The sequence below is a fragment of the Phacochoerus africanus genome, chromosome 1 (genome assembly GCF_016906955.1).
Source record: "Phacochoerus africanus isolate WHEZ1 chromosome 1, ROS_Pafr_v1, whole genome shotgun sequence".
Taxonomy (NCBI): domain Eukaryota; kingdom Metazoa; phylum Chordata; class Mammalia; order Artiodactyla; family Suidae; genus Phacochoerus; species Phacochoerus africanus.
The window spans coordinates 155031374-155048480 of record NC_062544.1 but is presented as its reverse complement, the minus strand read 5'-3'; the positions used below and the strand labels follow the sequence as shown (position 1 = coordinate 155048480).

The following is a 17107-nucleotide window of genomic DNA, read 5'->3' as shown; positions in this document are numbered from 1 at the left end:
ATTGAAATAACCAAATATGAGCAGTTAGACTATACCAAATTTATAAGGTCCATGTTAACAATTAAAGCAAAAATACTTAAAGATCACAGACCCAGATTCTTAGTTATATCAGTTTTAATTGATTTGAAATTTTTGAATTCAAATAACATTAGAAAACTTTCAGGAGTATCTCATTGTAAGCTTTTATCTTTACTGTTAGCCCATAAAATAATAAACTAATTATTTGAAATATTTTGGTTTCTAACTATCACAGTAATATCTATCATGTAGTTTTTGAAGTTTTCAATCAGGATTCCTTAGGGATCTCTCTAATATAGACAGGTAATCAAACTATTGATACCTACCTCCTCTGAGACCATGTCCTTCTGTGGGGTTCATCTTATAGTAGGTGAAACCTGATAATCTAAATTACCATTTACTGAGTTGTAGTTATCTGTGTTTCTTAGAAATGCATGCCCCCCCAAAAAAAGAAATGTGTGCAATGTATTTCTTTTTTTAATGATTTTTATTTTTTCCATTATAGTTGGTTTACTGTGTTCTATCAATTTTCTACTGTACAATACTGACTCACAGACTTTGAAAAACTTATGGTCTCCAGAGGAGACAGGTTGGGGGTGGGGAATTGGGCTGGGGGTTTGGGATGGAAATACTATAAAATTGAATTGTGATGATTGTTGTACAACTATAAATGTAATAAAATTCATTGAATAAAAAAAAATTCTACTGTACAGCAAGGTGACCCAGTCACACATACATAATACATTCTTTTTCTCACATTATCATATGAGACAAGTGATTAGGTATAGTTCCCAGTGCTATACAGCAGGATCTCATTGCTTATCCATTCCAAATGCAATAGTTTGCCTCTATTAACCCCAGATTCTGAGTCCATCCCACTTCTTCCACTCCCCCTGGGCAACCACAAGTCTGTTCTCCAAGACCATGAGTTTCTTTTCTGTAGAAAGGTTTATTTGCGTCATTTGTTAGAGTCCAGATATAAGTAATATCATAGGGTATTTGTCTTTCTCTTTCAGACTTACTTCACTTAGTATGAGAGTCTCTGGTTCCATCCATGTTACTGCAAATGGCATTATTTTGTTCTTTTTTATGGCTGAGTACTATTCCATTGTGTATATATACCCCATCTTCTTAATCCCTTCACCTGTTGATGGACATTTAGGTTGTTTCCATATCTTGGCTATTGTGAATAGTGCTGCAGTGAACACATGGGTGCATGTATCTTTTTCAAGGAGTTTTGTCTGGTTATATACCCAAGAGTGAGATTACTGGGTCATATGGTAGTTCTTTTTTCTTTTTTTAAATGATTTTTATTTTTTCCATTATAGCTGGTTGGTGGTTCTATATTTAGTTTTCTGGGGGTACCTCCATATTGTTTTCCATAGTGGTTGTACCAATTATTTTTCTCATTTCTAGTTAGAAGCCAGATGTACTTGACTTTCCTATGAAGCCAAATTAATCTACATTTCCTCCATGCTCGTAAACTGATGCTTACTTAGTACTCTCTGTATTTATAGGAATGAAATGTATAGCTTATAACTTTTATTAGATTGTAAACTCCTTGAGAACATATTTTAGAAACTTAAAAATTTGTTGGACTAATTCTCTAGGAAGAAGACTATGAATGGGGAAGCAGTTCCATACTTGATGTTTTGACTGGAATCAGTGTACAGCAGCGAAAACTAGCACTTGCAGCAATGAGATGGAGGAAAAAAATCCAGCAAAGACAAGAGTCAGGCATTGTTGAGGTATTAATATATATAATTATGTAGGTAGTATAAATAGCATTTGATGTCATGACCATCCCAGGTTTTTATTTTTATTTATTTTTATTTTTTATTTGCTTTTTAGGGCCACATCCGTGGCATATGGAAGTTCCCAGGGTTGAATTAGAGCTATAGCTGCTGGTGTACACCACAGCCACAGCCATAGCAACGTGGGATCCAAGCCGCATCTTCGACCTACACCACAACTCACGCAATGGGAACTCCTATTTATTTTTTAAGAGAATGCCCTTGACAAAAGAGTAATTTTATTTGTCTTTATCCCTTGATTGATATACTTAAATTGGGCATTCTAAATTGAGCTTACAGAGTTCACCTTGTGGCACAGCGGAAATGAGTCCAACCAGTATCCATGAGGATGCGGGTTCAATCCCTGACCTTGATCAGTGGGCCGGGGATCCTGCATTGCCGTGAGCGTGGTTGTAGGTCACAGACACAGCTGGGATCCCGAGTTGCTGTGGCTGTGGTGTAGGCCAGCAGCTGTAGCTCTGATTAGACCCAGCCTGGGAACTTCCATATGCTGCAGGTATTACCCTAAAAAGCAAAAATAAATAAACTTAGTCTTAATTTCTAATTCTTTTAATTATGACCAACAGACGTATATGTAATGTTGATGCCTCTTATTTTTTATTTTTTATTTTATTTTATTGACCACACTGCAGCGTGTCAAAGTTCCCAGGCCAAAAATTGAACCTGAGCCACAGCAATGACACCACTGAATCCTTAACTACTAGGCCACCAGGCAACTCCTGCTGATGGCTCTTTTAAAAATCCTTTAGGAGTTCCTGTCGTGGCTCAGCAGGTTAAGGACCTGACGTGGTCTCTGTGAGGATGCAGGTTCAATCTCTGGCCTGGCTCAGTGGGTTAAGGATCTGGCATTGCCACAAGCTGCAGTAGGTTGAAGATGTGGTTTGGATCCAGTGTTGGCTGTAGACATGGTATAGGCCTGCAGCTGCAGTTCCAATTTGACCCCTGACCTGGGAACTTCCATTTGCCACAGGTGTGCCCATAAGAAGAAAAAAAAAAGTCATTTATATGTGTAAAATATGACTCATACAGTATTTCTTCTAAAGAATCTCTTCAGGAGTTCCCATCGTGGCGCAGTGGTTAACGAATCCGACTAGGAACCATGAGGTTGCGGGTTTGGTCCCTGCCCTTGCTCAGTGGGTTAACGATCCGGCGTTGCCATGAGCTGTGGTGTAGGTTGCAGACACGGCTCGAATCCCGCATTGCTGTGGTCCTGGCGTAGGCCGGTGGCTACAGCTCTGATTCAACCCCTAGCCTGGGAACCTCCATATGCCGCGGGAGCGGCCCAAGAAATAGCAAAAAAAGACAAAAAAAAATCTAAAGTATCTCTTCAGCATTTAGCTTCAGGGCTTCTCAACTTGGAGTCCACAGACTCTCCCAAAGGAGTTTATAGATGAAACTCAGGAAGGCTATATACCTCAGGTGGGAGAGGAAATACAACCTTATTTTTACTACCCTATAACTGAAAGTTAGCATTTCCTTCCTTATGAGTCTAGGCAACAAATCATACAATCGTTCACACTACTGCGACCTTGCTCCACAGACAGAAATCCAATATTTTTGCTTGCAATGTGATTGCAACTTGAAATATTATTTATGTTTGTCACTACTTTAAAATTATAGTACATAAGAGATACACATTCAGTAGAAACCATACTTTGAATTTTCAATTTTGGTCTTTTCCTGGGCTAGCAGTGTGCAGTAATAGTATTCTATTTTGATGCTGTGCAGCAGCAGCAAACCACAGCTCCCAGTCAGCCATATGATCATAAGGGTAAACAACCATTCTGGTTTTCACTTTCAGTATAGTATTCCATAAATTGCATGAAATATTCAACCACTTTATTGTAAAGCTGGCTTTGTGTTAGATGATTTTGCCAACCTGTAGGCTAATGTGTTATGTCAATGTAGGCTAGTAAGCTGTGATAGTCAGTAGACTAGATGTTTTTGGTTTTTGTTTATTTGTTTTTTGGCTGTGCTTGCAGCATGCAGAAGTTCCTGGGTCAGGGATCAAACCCAAGCCACAGCAGTGACAGTGCTAGATCCTTAACCCGCTAGGCCACCAGGAAACTCCAGTTTAGATGTATTATCATTTAGTAGATCTAGATATATATGGATGTGTTAGATATTGTATCATTTAGTATTTTTGACTAGATATTTTCAGTTTATATAGTTCAATATAGAAGTACCTCTATTATGTGACAAATTTTTTAATATTTTGATAATTTTCAATAAAAACTTTGTAAAAAATACTTTATATTTTATTTCAAACATTTAAAGAACATATGGTATGGAAATTACATCTCTATAAAACTCTTATTTTAAAAAAATAAGAGGACAGATCCATAGGTTTTACTAGATTGCCAAACCAGTCCATGGCTCATGAAAAGGTTATAAACCCGGATTATATCATTTTTTGTGTGGTATTCTGAGTTCTCTGCTGTCTCCAAATCCCTGTTAGCCTTGATTCCCTGTCTTTTAGAGTATTTCCTCTGGCTTTGTCAGTACTGTACTTAAATATTTTATATTTCTCATTTGTAAACATTTTCAGGAGAAGTATGATGGAGGCTTCATCTAATCTAAGCAGCTGTGCTTTACGCTCTACCTTTGATTAATTGTAAGAAAAAAAAATACTAGAAAAGACTAAACAACTGTCAAGTTGCTTTGTTTTAATGTTACCTAATCATTAAATCATTTCCCTTGATTATTCAAATATTTATTGATGGCCTATGTGCCAGACACCATGGCTCTGTGTTTCAAAGTTTTTAGACCAATACAGTTATTGCTGTGTTCATCAAAAGTAAAGGCTACAAGATTTTTCATTAACATAAAACTAAGTCTGCAGATAAAATAATGGATTTTCTGTATTTTGATATTCATTTTCCAAATAATTTCAGCACTTTTTTTTTTTTTTCCTATAGGGGGCATTTAGTGGGTGGAAGGCTATTTTACATGTTGATCAGTCTCGAGAAGCAGGATTCAAACGCCTTCTTCAGTCAGGAGGAGCAAAGGTTTGTATTGAATCAACTTACTGAGTTTTTTACAATTATTTCTAACCGAGGTTGCTGTGATAAGTTCTTGTTTTTTGTAGTTTATTAGGTGGTAATCCGTATGTATAGATTATATAGTTGAACTATTTTGTACTTTGGGACACTGATTGATGGTTATACGTTGGTTTTTTCCCCTAGGTGCTGCCTGGTCATTCTGTATCTTTATTTAAAGAAGCTACACATCTCTTTTCTGACTTTAATAAACTGAAACCAGATGACTCAGGAGTTAATATAGCAGAAGCTGCTGCCCAGAATGTATACTGCTTGAAAACAGAATACATTGCTGATTATCTTATGCAGGTTTGTAAGATCTGGTCCTTGACTTCATTATCAGAAATGCGCTTGTGTGCATAGAGATGTGAGTACACAAGAAAACCCTCAGCTTGTTATTCGTAGAATGTCATTCTCCTCTACTCAACCCCCTTCAATTTCAGTTTTTTTATAATAATGAACACATATGTAAACATGTAGCCTAGAAGTTAACTATGAGAACGGTCAAAACCTAGGTTCCTCTAAACACTTTAAAAGTGCTCTTTAAAATGTTGGAATATAAAGAAAGTAGAAATTGATTCCATGGCCCAAGAAGAAACATTTAACCAATGGTTCTTTTTAAATTTTCTTGACCTTTTGCTTCATACATTGTAAACACCTGTATTAGACAATAAGGTAAATCAAGCATTTGCTACACGAAGGGATAATACACTGGATGACTTGAATGGGCAAAAAAAATCTTCCTGACACCAGAGTGCCCAAAATGCCATCCAGAATCAGCAAGATGGGAGACATGGTCATAAAGGTCTTATTACAAAGGATTTCAACAGAATAGTGTAAAAATAGGGGGAAACCAAAACTCAACCTGTTTTGTGTTTATTGCTGCTTGTGTTTGGAAGTTGGTCAGGGTTTAATAGAGGAATGCCTGAAACATAAACACAAAGCCTTTGTCATAAAGCAGTGAGGCATACTGATTAGGAATTAGTAAACCAGTAATAGCTCTCCTTGAACTTCTAAATAATTTTTTAAAAATCTCTATTTGTTGAGACATGTGAGGATTTAAATTTTTACCCTCGGGAGGGATGTAGAGACTTCCTGAACCTCATCCCTGCAGAAGTTCCTATTTCAGGGATACAGCTGCCATCCAAGATGGATCACTTGCAGTTTGTGCTGTGTTAAGCATTTGAACATGTGCTATCATTTGGGTTTGTTTTTCTTTTCTTTTTTCCTTACATATAAAAAGTGTATAGGTCATGGACATATGTCCTAGTTAAAGAATAGCAAAATGTCGGAGTTCCCGTCGTGGCTCAGTGGTTAACGAATCCGACTAGGGACCATGAGGTTTCGGGTTCTATCCCTGGCCTTGCTCAGTGGGTTAACGATCCGGTGTTGCCGTGAGTTGGGGTGTAGGTCGTAGATGCAGCTCGGATCTGGTGTAATTGTGGCTGTGGTGTAGGCTTGTGGCTAAAGCTCCGATTCAACCTCTAGCCTGGGAACCTCCATATGCTGCAGGAAGCGGCCCTAGAAAAGGCAAAAAGACAAAAGAAAAAAGAAAAAAAAAGATACTAGAAATAAAAGATTGTTAGTCCCACAGGAGCTCCCTGTTGTTTTTCCCCAATTGCATCTTCCTCCTTCCCTGTCTGACTTTTGGTTGTTCGTGTCCCTACCTTTCTCAGGGTGGTCATGTGTATCAAGTACTAGATGTCTGGAGAAATGCACTGAGGGAATGAGCTTCTCTGTATTTCTGCATCTGAGTTCATCATTGCCTACCTCTGACTCTTAGGAGTAGGTCAAAACAGAACAGTTCTGTAGGTTAAGGAGCAGGTCAGTGAGGGGAGAGCAGGAGCTTTCTGTCAAGGTCATGGTCAGGACAAGCCAAGAACAGATAAGACTGAGATAGGCTCACCCCAGTGTTCTGATGTCAGGTTAGAAGCTAGGAGAGATGGCCGAAGGGATCTTGGTGATAACAGCCTTCAACATGTCTTCAGTCACATCGCTGCAATCTGGATGGCCACCTCTGTATACCTCTGCACTGCCATCATCCCAGGAGTTCTAGTCAGCATCTTTTGTCTCTTCTCTGTTGGGTCTCCTGTTTCTTTTCTTTCTTTCTTTCTTTTTTTTTTTTTTTTTGCTTTTTTTAGTGGGCCACACTTGCAGCATATGGAGGTTCCGAGGCTAGGGGTCAAATCGGAGCTACAGCTGCCAGCTTACGCCATAGCCACAGCAACATGGGATCCAAGCTATGTCTGTCACCTACACCACAGCTTACAGCAACGCTGGATCCTTAACCCACTGAGTGAGGCCAGGGATTGAACCCGTGTCCCCGTGCATATTGGTCTGATTCCTTACTGCTGAGCCACAATGGCAACTCCTGGATCTCCTGTTTCTGAATCCCGTGTCATCCTGATCAGCTCTCTCATTTTGATGAAGGTCTCTTCTTGAGAAAGAACACAGGAGAGATCCACCATGTTTGAGACTTTCTGTGTGTAAAGATTCTTTTTTCTGTGCTCATACTCGACTGATTGGGTGGGCATCAGATTCTGGGTTGGAAACTGCTTAGCCTTTTGGTTGTCTCCTTGCCTCTAGTATTGCTGTTGAGCATTCCACTCTCATTCTTAATCTTTTACATGTAACTGTAGTCTAGTGGGAAGTTCCTATTTTCTGAAATTTCAACATGAGGGTCTGTTTATATTATGCTAGGCACCTGTTTGACCTCTTCTGGTTGGTGACTTCTATCTTTGCATTCCGGGAAATCTTTTTTTTTGTGGCCACATCTGCAGCATATAGAAATTCTTGGGCCAGGGCACTACAGCATGCTGGAGATTGAACTCATGCCTCTGCAGCAACCCAAGCCACTGCAATCAGATTCTTAACCCACTGTAGCACAGCAGGAACTCCACTTCTGGGGAATCTTGAATAATTTTAATGATGATTTTTTTTCTACTTCCTGTACTTATACCATTTGTAGATTAGATTTTATATTTTTCACTTATTTTATCTTCATTTTTTGAGATTCCCTCAGTTGAGTCTTCTGTTTTTTCATTTTTTGAATTTACATTTTATTTTTTTGATGACATCCTCTTGGAGTTCCCTGGTGGTACAGCAACTTAAAGATCCAGCATTGTCACTGCTGTGGCTCAGGTCACTGCTATGGAATGGGTTCAGTCCCTGGCCCAGGAACTTCTGCATGCTTTGGGCACAGCCAAAAAGAAAAAAAAGAAGTAGTACTAAGCACATAGTTAGATCTTGTCAGACAGTTTTGAACTGGGTGCGATAGTGCGAATGGATGAGTTATTGGACACCCTCTCCTAGATTTAGCCTCTCCTAGTGCTTCTTGAATTGTTTCATTTTACCCAGTGAGGAGTTTTCCCATCTGCCTAAAATGATGTTCCTGGCTACCCTTTTTTAAACAGTGAGATGTAGTTGGTATATAACATTATTTAGATGTACAGAATAATGATTCAGTATATGTATACTGTGAAATGACTCCCACAATAAGTCAATATCCATCACCACACATACTAACTTTTTTTTTTTTGCTTTTTAGGGCCGCACCCATGGCATACGGTGGTTCCCCGGCTAGGGGTCCAATCGGAGCTACAGCTGCCAGCCTACATCACAGCCACAGCAACGCTGGATCCAAGCTGCGTCTGTGACCTACACCTCAGCTCACGGCAATGCCGGATCCTTAACCCACTGAGCAAGGCCAGGGATCAAACCTGCAACCTCATGGTTCCTAGTCGGATTCGTTTCCACTGCATCACAATGAGAACTCCCACATAATTACAATTTTATCTTGGGTTGAGAACTCGCAAGGTTGACTCTCAATAGCTTTCAAATATCCTATACAAGACTTCCCATCGTGGTGAAGCAGAAACGAATCCGACTAGGAACTATGAGGTTACAGATTCGATCCCTGGCCTCGCTCAGTGGGTTAAGGATCTGGGCATTGCATGAGCTGTGATATAGGTCACAGACATGGCTTGGATCTGGTATGGCTGTGGCTGGGGCGTAGGCCAGCAGCTATAGCTCCAATTAGACCCCTAGTTCAGGAACCTCCATATGCCACAGGTGCAGCCTTAAAAAGCAAAAAAAAAAAAAAACCAAATATCCTATACAGTACTATTAACTTACCCATCATTCTCTATATTATATCCCATGACATTTACTTTGACAACAATTTTATACTTCTTGACCACCCTCATCCAGGGTTTGCCCATCTCGCAGTCCTTGCCTGTATCAGGCCTGTTCTCTGTATCTATTGAGTTTTGAGGGTGTTGTTTTATGTTTTTTAAATGCCACCTACAAGAGAGCATACAATATTTATATTTCTGTCTTACTTTTTTTTTAACTTAGCATAATACCCTCATGCTCCATTCATATTGCCACAATTGGCAGGATTTCCTCTTTAATGGTTTAATAGTATTCCATTGGTGTGTGTGTAGTATGTGTGTGTTTGTGTCACATTTTCTTTATCCATTCATTCATTGATGGACAGTTAGGTTGTTTCTTTGTCTTGGCTATTGTAAAAAAAAGAAAAAGAAAAATGCTGCAGTGAACATGGGAGTGTAGATATCTTTTGAGTTAAGTATTTTTGTTTCCTTTGGATGAATACCCAGGAGTAAAATTATTGGATCATATGGCAGTTCTGTATTTAATTTTTTGTGGAACCTCCATACTGCTTTCCATCGTGGCTGCACCATTTACATTCCCACCAATGGGGCACAGAGGTTCCCTTTTCTCAACATCCTTGACAACACAAGTTATCTCTTGTCTTTTTTATATTAGCCGTTTTAACAGGTATGAGGTGATGTTTTGTTGTGGTTTTGATTTGCATTTCTCTGTTGATTAGTGATGTTGAACACCTTTTCATGTGTTTTTTTAGCTGTCTGACTTATTTGGAGAAATATCTATTCAGATCCTTTGCCTGTTTTTTAATCAGTTTTTTTTTGTTTGTTTTTTTGTTTTTGTTTTTGTTTTTTTTTTGCTGTTAAGTTGTATGTCTTTATATATATATATATATAGGATATTAGCCCCTTATCAGATATGTAATTTGCAGGTATTTTCTACCATTTGGTAAGTTGCCTCTTCATTTTGTTGATGGTTCCCTTCACTGTGCAGGAGCTTTTTTGTGTGCTTTTGTTATTTTTGCTTGTTAACTTTCCTTTTGGTGTCAAAAAAAATCATTACCAAAGCCAGTGTCAAGGACTTTGCTGCCTATCTTCTATTTTTTTTTTTCTAGTTTTATGACTTTGGGTCTTATATTCAAGTCTTTTTTTTTTTTTTTTTCTTCCTCCTTTTTTGGCCACCCCATGGCATATGGAGTTGCCAGGCCAGGGATCACATCCAAGCTGCACTTGTGGCAGCAACAGTGCCAAATCCTTTAATTCACTGTGCCAGGCAGGGACCAAACCTACATCCTAGTGCTGCAGAGATGCTGCCAATCCCATTGCACCACAGAGGAAACTGTGGGGGATTTTTTGTTATGTTTTTACATTCAAGTCTAATCCATCTTGAGCTTATTTTTGTGTATGATGTCACATAGTGGTCAGGTTTCATTCTTTTGCTTGTAGTAGTTCAGTTCTCCCAGTACTATCTATTGAAAAGACTGTCTTTTCCCTATTATATTATATACTTTTGGCACCTTTGTCATAATTGACAATGTATACATGAGTTTTTTCCTGCGCTCTCTATTCTTTTCCATAGATCTCTTTTTATGCCGGTATCATAATATTTTGATTACTATAGCTTTGTAATATAGTTTGAAATCAGAGAGCATGATGCCTCCAACTTTGTTGTTCTCTCTCAGAATTGCTTTGATCATCTGTGGTTCCATGCAAATTTTAGGATTGTTTGTTCTGATTCTGAAAAATGCCATTGGAATTTTGATACGGATTACATTGAATCACTAGATTGCTTTGTGTGGTGTGGACATTTTAACAATATTAATTCTCCCAATCCATGAGCATGGAATATCTTTTCCTTTATTTTGTATCTCCTTCAGTTTCTTTCATCAGTGGTCTTATAGTTTTCAACTTACAGGTATTTTACCTCCTTGGTTAAATTATTCCCAGGTATTTTATTCTTTTGATGCAATTGTAAATGGTTTTTTTTTTTCTCTCTCTCTTTTTTTTTAATGGCCACATCCATAGCATATAGAAGTTCCCAAGCCCTGGATTGAATCCCAGCAGCAGCTGCGACCTGTGCTAAAGCTGTGGCAATGCCAGATCCTTTAATGCACTGTGCTGGGCTGTGGATCAAAGCTGTGCCTCCACAGTGACCGAGCCACTACAGTTCGATTCTTAGCCCACTGTGACACAGCAGGAACTCCTCTCTCTCTTTTTAAAAATTTAAATTATATGTGTCTTTATATTTAAAATGGTTTTCTTGGAGTTCCCTGGTGGCTCAGCAGGTTAAGGATCCAGTGTTGTCACTGCTGTGGCTCAGATCACTGCTCTAGTGCAGGTTCAATCCCAGCCTGGGAACTTCCATACACTGTGAGTACAGCCAAAAAAAGTAACTAATTAAATAAAATTGCTTTCTTGCAAAAAGGGTATAGATGGGTCTTGCTTTGTATTCTCTGGAATGTTTAATGCATGATATAATTACTAATATTGGATTTGATTTTTGCCATTTGTTTTTGGTTTGTCTCTTTAGTTCTTCAGTTATTTTTTTTCTTTCCTTTTTTGCTATTTAATTTTTTAGAATTCCGTTTCTTACATTGTCTTTCTAAAACAAAAACTTTCTTTTTTTGGTGGGAGTGTTTTGCTCTACAGGTTACAATATACTTTCTTAATTTTTCATAGTCTTCCTAGAGTTAATATTGTGCCACCTTGCATAAAATGTAGAAATCTTGCAACCATATATAAATTCATTTGCTTCCCCTGTTCTTCAAGCCAGGGGTCAGTAAACTATAACCCACAGGCTAAATTCAGCCCATTGCCTATTTTATAAATAAAGTTTTATTGAAAGTCAGCTACATCTATTCATTTGTATATTCACTTAGGCTGCTTATGCACTGCAAACTACAGGGTTGAGTAGTTGCAATAGAGATTTGCAACTGCTAAGATATTTAATGTCTGGTCCTTCATAGAAAGAATTTGCTGGCCCCTGCTTTGTGGTATGTTTGTCATATATTTTATATATATCTGTTATTTTATATCAGTATAGCAAGTTTTGCTTTAAACAATCCTATATATTTTAAGGAAATCAAAAGAAAAAAAAAAGTCTTTTATACTTACCCTAATGTATACCATTTTGAGTATTCTTTCTGAAGATCCAAATTTCTATCTGGCATCATTTTCCTTCAGCCTGAAGAACTTTATTTTGTAGTTCAAATATGATGGAGACAAATTCTAGTTGTCTTTTTTTGAAAATGTCTGTTTTACCATTACTCTTAAAGATATTTGGCAGGATATAGAATTTGGGGTTGGTATTTTTTTTCTTCTACTACTACTATAAAGACTTCATGCTCTCCTGGTCACTGTTGCTTCTGATGAGAAGTTTGTGGTAATTTGAATTGTTCCCCTTTGTGCAGTGTATCATTTTTTTCCCGGGCTATGCTTGGAATTTTTTCTTCATCTTTGGATTTCAACCATTTGTGATATTTCCGGGTGTGGTTTCTTTGTGTTAATACTGGTTGGTATCTGCAGAGCTTCTTTAATCTGTAAGCTTATGTCTCTCACCAAGTTTGGGAAATTTCGGGCATTATTTCTTCATTCTGCTATTTTTTTCTACTCCATTCTTTCTTGTCTGGGAATTCAGTTACTCCTTTTGATATTGTCCCACAGGTCCCCAAGGCTGTGTTCACTTATTTTTCTCTGTATTCTTCTGGCTATCTAACTCCTGTTTATTCACCTCCAACTTCATTAATTTTTTTTTTCCCCTCTGTTATCTTCATCTGTTCTTAAGCCTATCCAGTAAGATTTTAGGTATTAAATATATTTCTTATATCAAAATATCTGATTCAGAGTTCCCCAGTGGCCTGGCAAGTTAAGGATCTGGTGTTATCACCGTTGTGGCATGGGTTCAGTCTCTGGCTGGAGAACTTTTGTATGCCACAAGGGCAACCAAAAAAAAATATCTCAGGTTCTTTTCTGTGGTTTCTATTTTTGTGCTGAGATTTCCTCATTTCACTCATTTTAAGAATATTTTCCTTTACAGCATTAAGCACAGTTACAATAGTTATGTTGGAATCATTGTTTACTATTTTTAACATCTGGGTCATGAGCAAGATGTTCTGTTGCTTTTTAAAAAACTTTTCAGTTTGAGGAGAGTGCCTGTCGTGGCACAGCAGAAATGAATCCGACTAGGAACCATGAGGTTGCAGATTCGATCCCTGGTCTCACTCAGTGGGCTAAGGATCTGGCGTTGCCGTGAGCTGTGGCGTAGGCCAGCAGCTACAGCTCCGATTTGACCCTTAGCCTGGGAATCTCCATATGCCATGGGTGCAGCCCTAAAAAGACAAAAATAAATAAAACTTTTCATTTTGAAATAACTGTAGATCTACATGCAGTAAAAGAAATAATGCAGAGAGATCCTGTATACACTTTCTCCAGATTCCCCCGGTGGATAGCATCTTGCAAGAAGTATAGTACGGTATTACAACCTGGATTCCGGCATCGATACAATCTAATAATCTTATTCAGATTTCTGCACTTTTATCATGTGTAAGTTCATGTATCCACCACCACAGTCAAGATATAGTTCTGTCATTACTAGAATCCCTCATTTTGCCTTTTCTTAACCAGACCCACCTCCTTCTTCTCCCCCATCCTCCCAGCTCTTACTCCTAGTGACCACTAATCTATTGTCTGTTTCTATAATTGTGTTCTTTTTTAAATCTTTTTTTTTTTTTTTTGGTCTTTTTGCCATTTCTTGGGCCGCTCCCGCAGCATATGGAGGTTCCCAGGCTAGAGGTCTAATCGGAGCTGTAGCTGCCAGCCTATGCCACAGCCACAGCAACGCAGGATCCGAGCCGCGTCTGCCACCTACACCACAGCTCATGACAACGCCGGATCGTTAACCCACTGAGTAAGGCCAGGGATCGAACCCGCAACCTCATGGTTCCTAGTCGGATTCGTTAACCACTGCGCCACGACGGGAACTCCCCTTTTTTAAATCTTAAGTGGAATTAATATAGTATGTAAATTGGGGTGATTGCCTTTTCTCAGTAAAATTCCTTTGAGATTCATCCAGATTATTGCATAATACTTTTTATTACCTTTTATTGCTGAGTAGTACAGATGTATCACAGTTAGTTTAATCATTAACCTATTGAAGGACATCTGGGTTGTTTCCTGTTTGGAGCTATGAAGAAAGCTGCTGTGAACGTTTCTGTACAGGTTTGTATGTGAATATAAGATTTCATTGCACTGAGATAAATGCCCAAGAATGTTTCCAGAGTGGTAATATTTTCCATTCACACCATCAATATATGAGTGATCCAGTCAGTTTCTTTGTATCCTCATCAGCATTTACTTGTCATTTTTTATTTTAGCCATTTCAGTTGATATGATGATCTTTTCTTGTGATGATATCTTTTCACTTGTATTTCCCTAAAGGCTAATCCAAGTGAATGTCTTTCTGTGTGTGCTTTTTTCCATCTTTATATCCTCTTTATTGAAATGCATATGTTTTGCCCATTTTATAATTGAATTGTTTTTTGCCCTTGAGAATTGTTTATAATAGATACTACTCTTTTATTGGAAATGTATTTGCACATGTTTTCTCCAAGTTTGTGGCTTATCTCTCCATCCATTTACCTTTATCCTCTTAACAGGGTTTTTTGCAAAACAAGTTTTCAAAAAGGTTTTGTAATTTTTACATTTTATGTTGATGATCCATTTTGAGCCAGTTTTCATAAAAGGTATGAGGTTTAGGTCAAAACCGACAGAGGGGTTGGTTGAGGGGTTTTCTGCCTCAAAATGTCCAGTTGCTCCATCACCATTTGTTAAAAGAACTGTCCTCATTTGTTTGCATTCGGACCTTTGTCAGAGTTAGGTTGGGCATTTTGTGGGGGTCTCTTTCTGAATTCTCTGTTCTCTTCTATCCGTTTCTGTGTCATTCCCTCTGCAAAACTCTTAATTACTGTATATATAAGTCCTAATATTAGGCAGTGATTTCTTTATTCCTCTTTTTCAAAATTGTTGCTATTTTAGGGCCTTAATTTTTTTTTTTGCCTGCATCATTATATGTAAATTTTTAAATAAGCTTGTTTGCCTATAAAAATATCTTGCTGTGATTTTGATAGGAATTGCATTAAACCTACTGATCAGTTTGAGTGATTGACATCTTTAGTATGTTAATTCTTTCAGTCCTTGAAAACAGCTTATCTCTGTTTATTTAGGTTGTCTTTGATTCCTTTCATGAGCATTTTTAAATTTTCAGTATATATGTATTTTTCTTAGCTTAGAGTATTTCCATTTTGGGTGTGATTGTTTTTCTTGAGAATAATTCATGTTCTGTTTCTATCATGTGTGTAGTAATTTTGGATGTATCCTGGACATTATGAATCGGTTGTAGAAAGTGTAGATTCTGTCTTTCCTCTGAAGAGTACCATTTTATTTGTTTTTTTATTTTGTTCTGCCTTTTTTGTCTTTTTTTTTTTTTTGCCTTTTCTGGGGCCGCTCCCTCGGCATATGGAAGTTCCCAGGCTAGGGGTCTAATCGGAGCTGTAGCCGCCAGCCTATGCCAGAGCCACAGCAACGCGGGATCTGAGCCGAGTCTGCAACCTACACCACAGCTTACAGCAATGCCGGATCCTCAACCCACTGAGCCACAACAGGAACTCTCTTGTTCTGCTTTTTAAGGCCGCACCCGTGGCCTATGGAAGTTGCTGGGCTAAGGGTTGAATCAGAGCTGTAGCTGCTGGCCTGCACTACAGCTGATGGCAATGCCAGATCCTTAACACACTGAGTGAGGCCAGGGATTGAACCCATGTCCTTATGGATCCTAGTCGAGTTCATTAACTGCTGAGCCATGAAGGGAACTCCCACATTTGATTTGTTTAGCAGGCAGTGAGTGGCAGCTCAAATTGCAGTTTGCTGCTTTGAGCCTTACCTTGAGTCTCTGCACATACATGATTTAGAGGTCAAGCAAGGAATTTGGTCAGCATTTACAGCACAATGTGGGTTCCCCCCAAACTTTCTGGAATTTCTCACTTCAGTTTCTAGTGTTGTGGTTGCCATTCTGTCCTCTGCTTCTTCAGTGTTTTCTATTAGATATTGAGCCAGTCAACATGACACAGAGGGGTCTTCTTCTCCGACTACAAGCTATAAAAAATGAAAAGGGGAATTCACCCTGTTACATGCCTTTCTTTCCAGATGTGAACCCCTCTTCTGTATTCGCCTGGTTTTGTTACTTCTATAGTATCTTATAGGTCAGGAGTTATACTTGTTATCTGTGGGAGAGTTAAAAGGCACTTACCCAGTATTTTCTGGTGTTTATTTTTGTGTTCTTCAATCTGCCCTATTTCCAGAAAATTTTTATTACAATGAAAATAAGAGGAAAGAGTCCTTTTCTTTATGTTGGAATATGGTTAAGAAGAAAATGCAAGGGTTTTGGAGTCAAGTGGAAAACTACATGAATTTTTGACTTTGTCACCTGCTAGTTACGTAACATTGTGTTATTTTTATCTGTGAAATCAAGAATAAAAACACCTGGAGTTCCCATCGTGGCACAGTGGTTAACAAATCCAACTAGGAACCATGAGGTTGCTGGTTCGGTCCCTGCCCTTGCTCAGTGGGTTAACGATCTGGCGTTGCCATGAGCTGTGGTGTAGGTTGCAGACGCGGCTTGGATCCCGCGTTGCTGTGGCTCTGGCGTAGGCTGGTGGCTGCAGCTCCGATTCGACCCCTAGCCTGGGAACCTCCATATGCCGTGGGAGCGGCCCAAAGAAATAGCAAAAAGACAAAAAAAAAAAAAGAATAAAAACACCTACCTCACATTTATTGGAAAAATTAAAAGATTTTCAAAAATTTACAGTAAAAACTCACACTTAAATGATAGCTGTTTACTGTATTTTACCATATTTTCCATATTGTTTTTAATTCATATTTTATAGAAGAAAATATGAGAGTGAGCTGGCCCCACTCTGCCTGAGCTATAAACTCATTTTTCTGATAAAAGGTAAAATTTTGTCACATGGAATCTGTTCACTAAAGGTGACAAGTGCTAAATAGCTACCTTGAAAGACAAATGTTTAAGTTTTTCTGGTCATGAAATAGAATAAAGGAA

At 38.4% G+C, this 17107-nt stretch overlaps 1 protein-coding gene across 4 annotated transcripts in view; it reads left to right on the top strand.

Moving 5' to 3' along the window:
- The window catches only part of TOPBP1 (DNA topoisomerase II binding protein 1), an 84443-nt gene that overhangs the window by 66518 nt on the left and 818 nt on the right, over positions 1-17107 (top strand). For all 4 annotated transcript variants that reach the window (XM_047782833.1, XM_047782832.1, XM_047782834.1 and 1 more), the window contains 3 exons: positions 1629-1766; positions 4751-4840; positions 5018-5179. In XM_047782833.1, coding sequence (XP_047638789.1) covers positions 1629-1766; positions 4751-4840; positions 5018-5179 — 390 coding nt within the window. The remainder of the gene's footprint in view (positions 1-1628; positions 1767-4750; positions 4841-5017; positions 5180-17107) is intronic.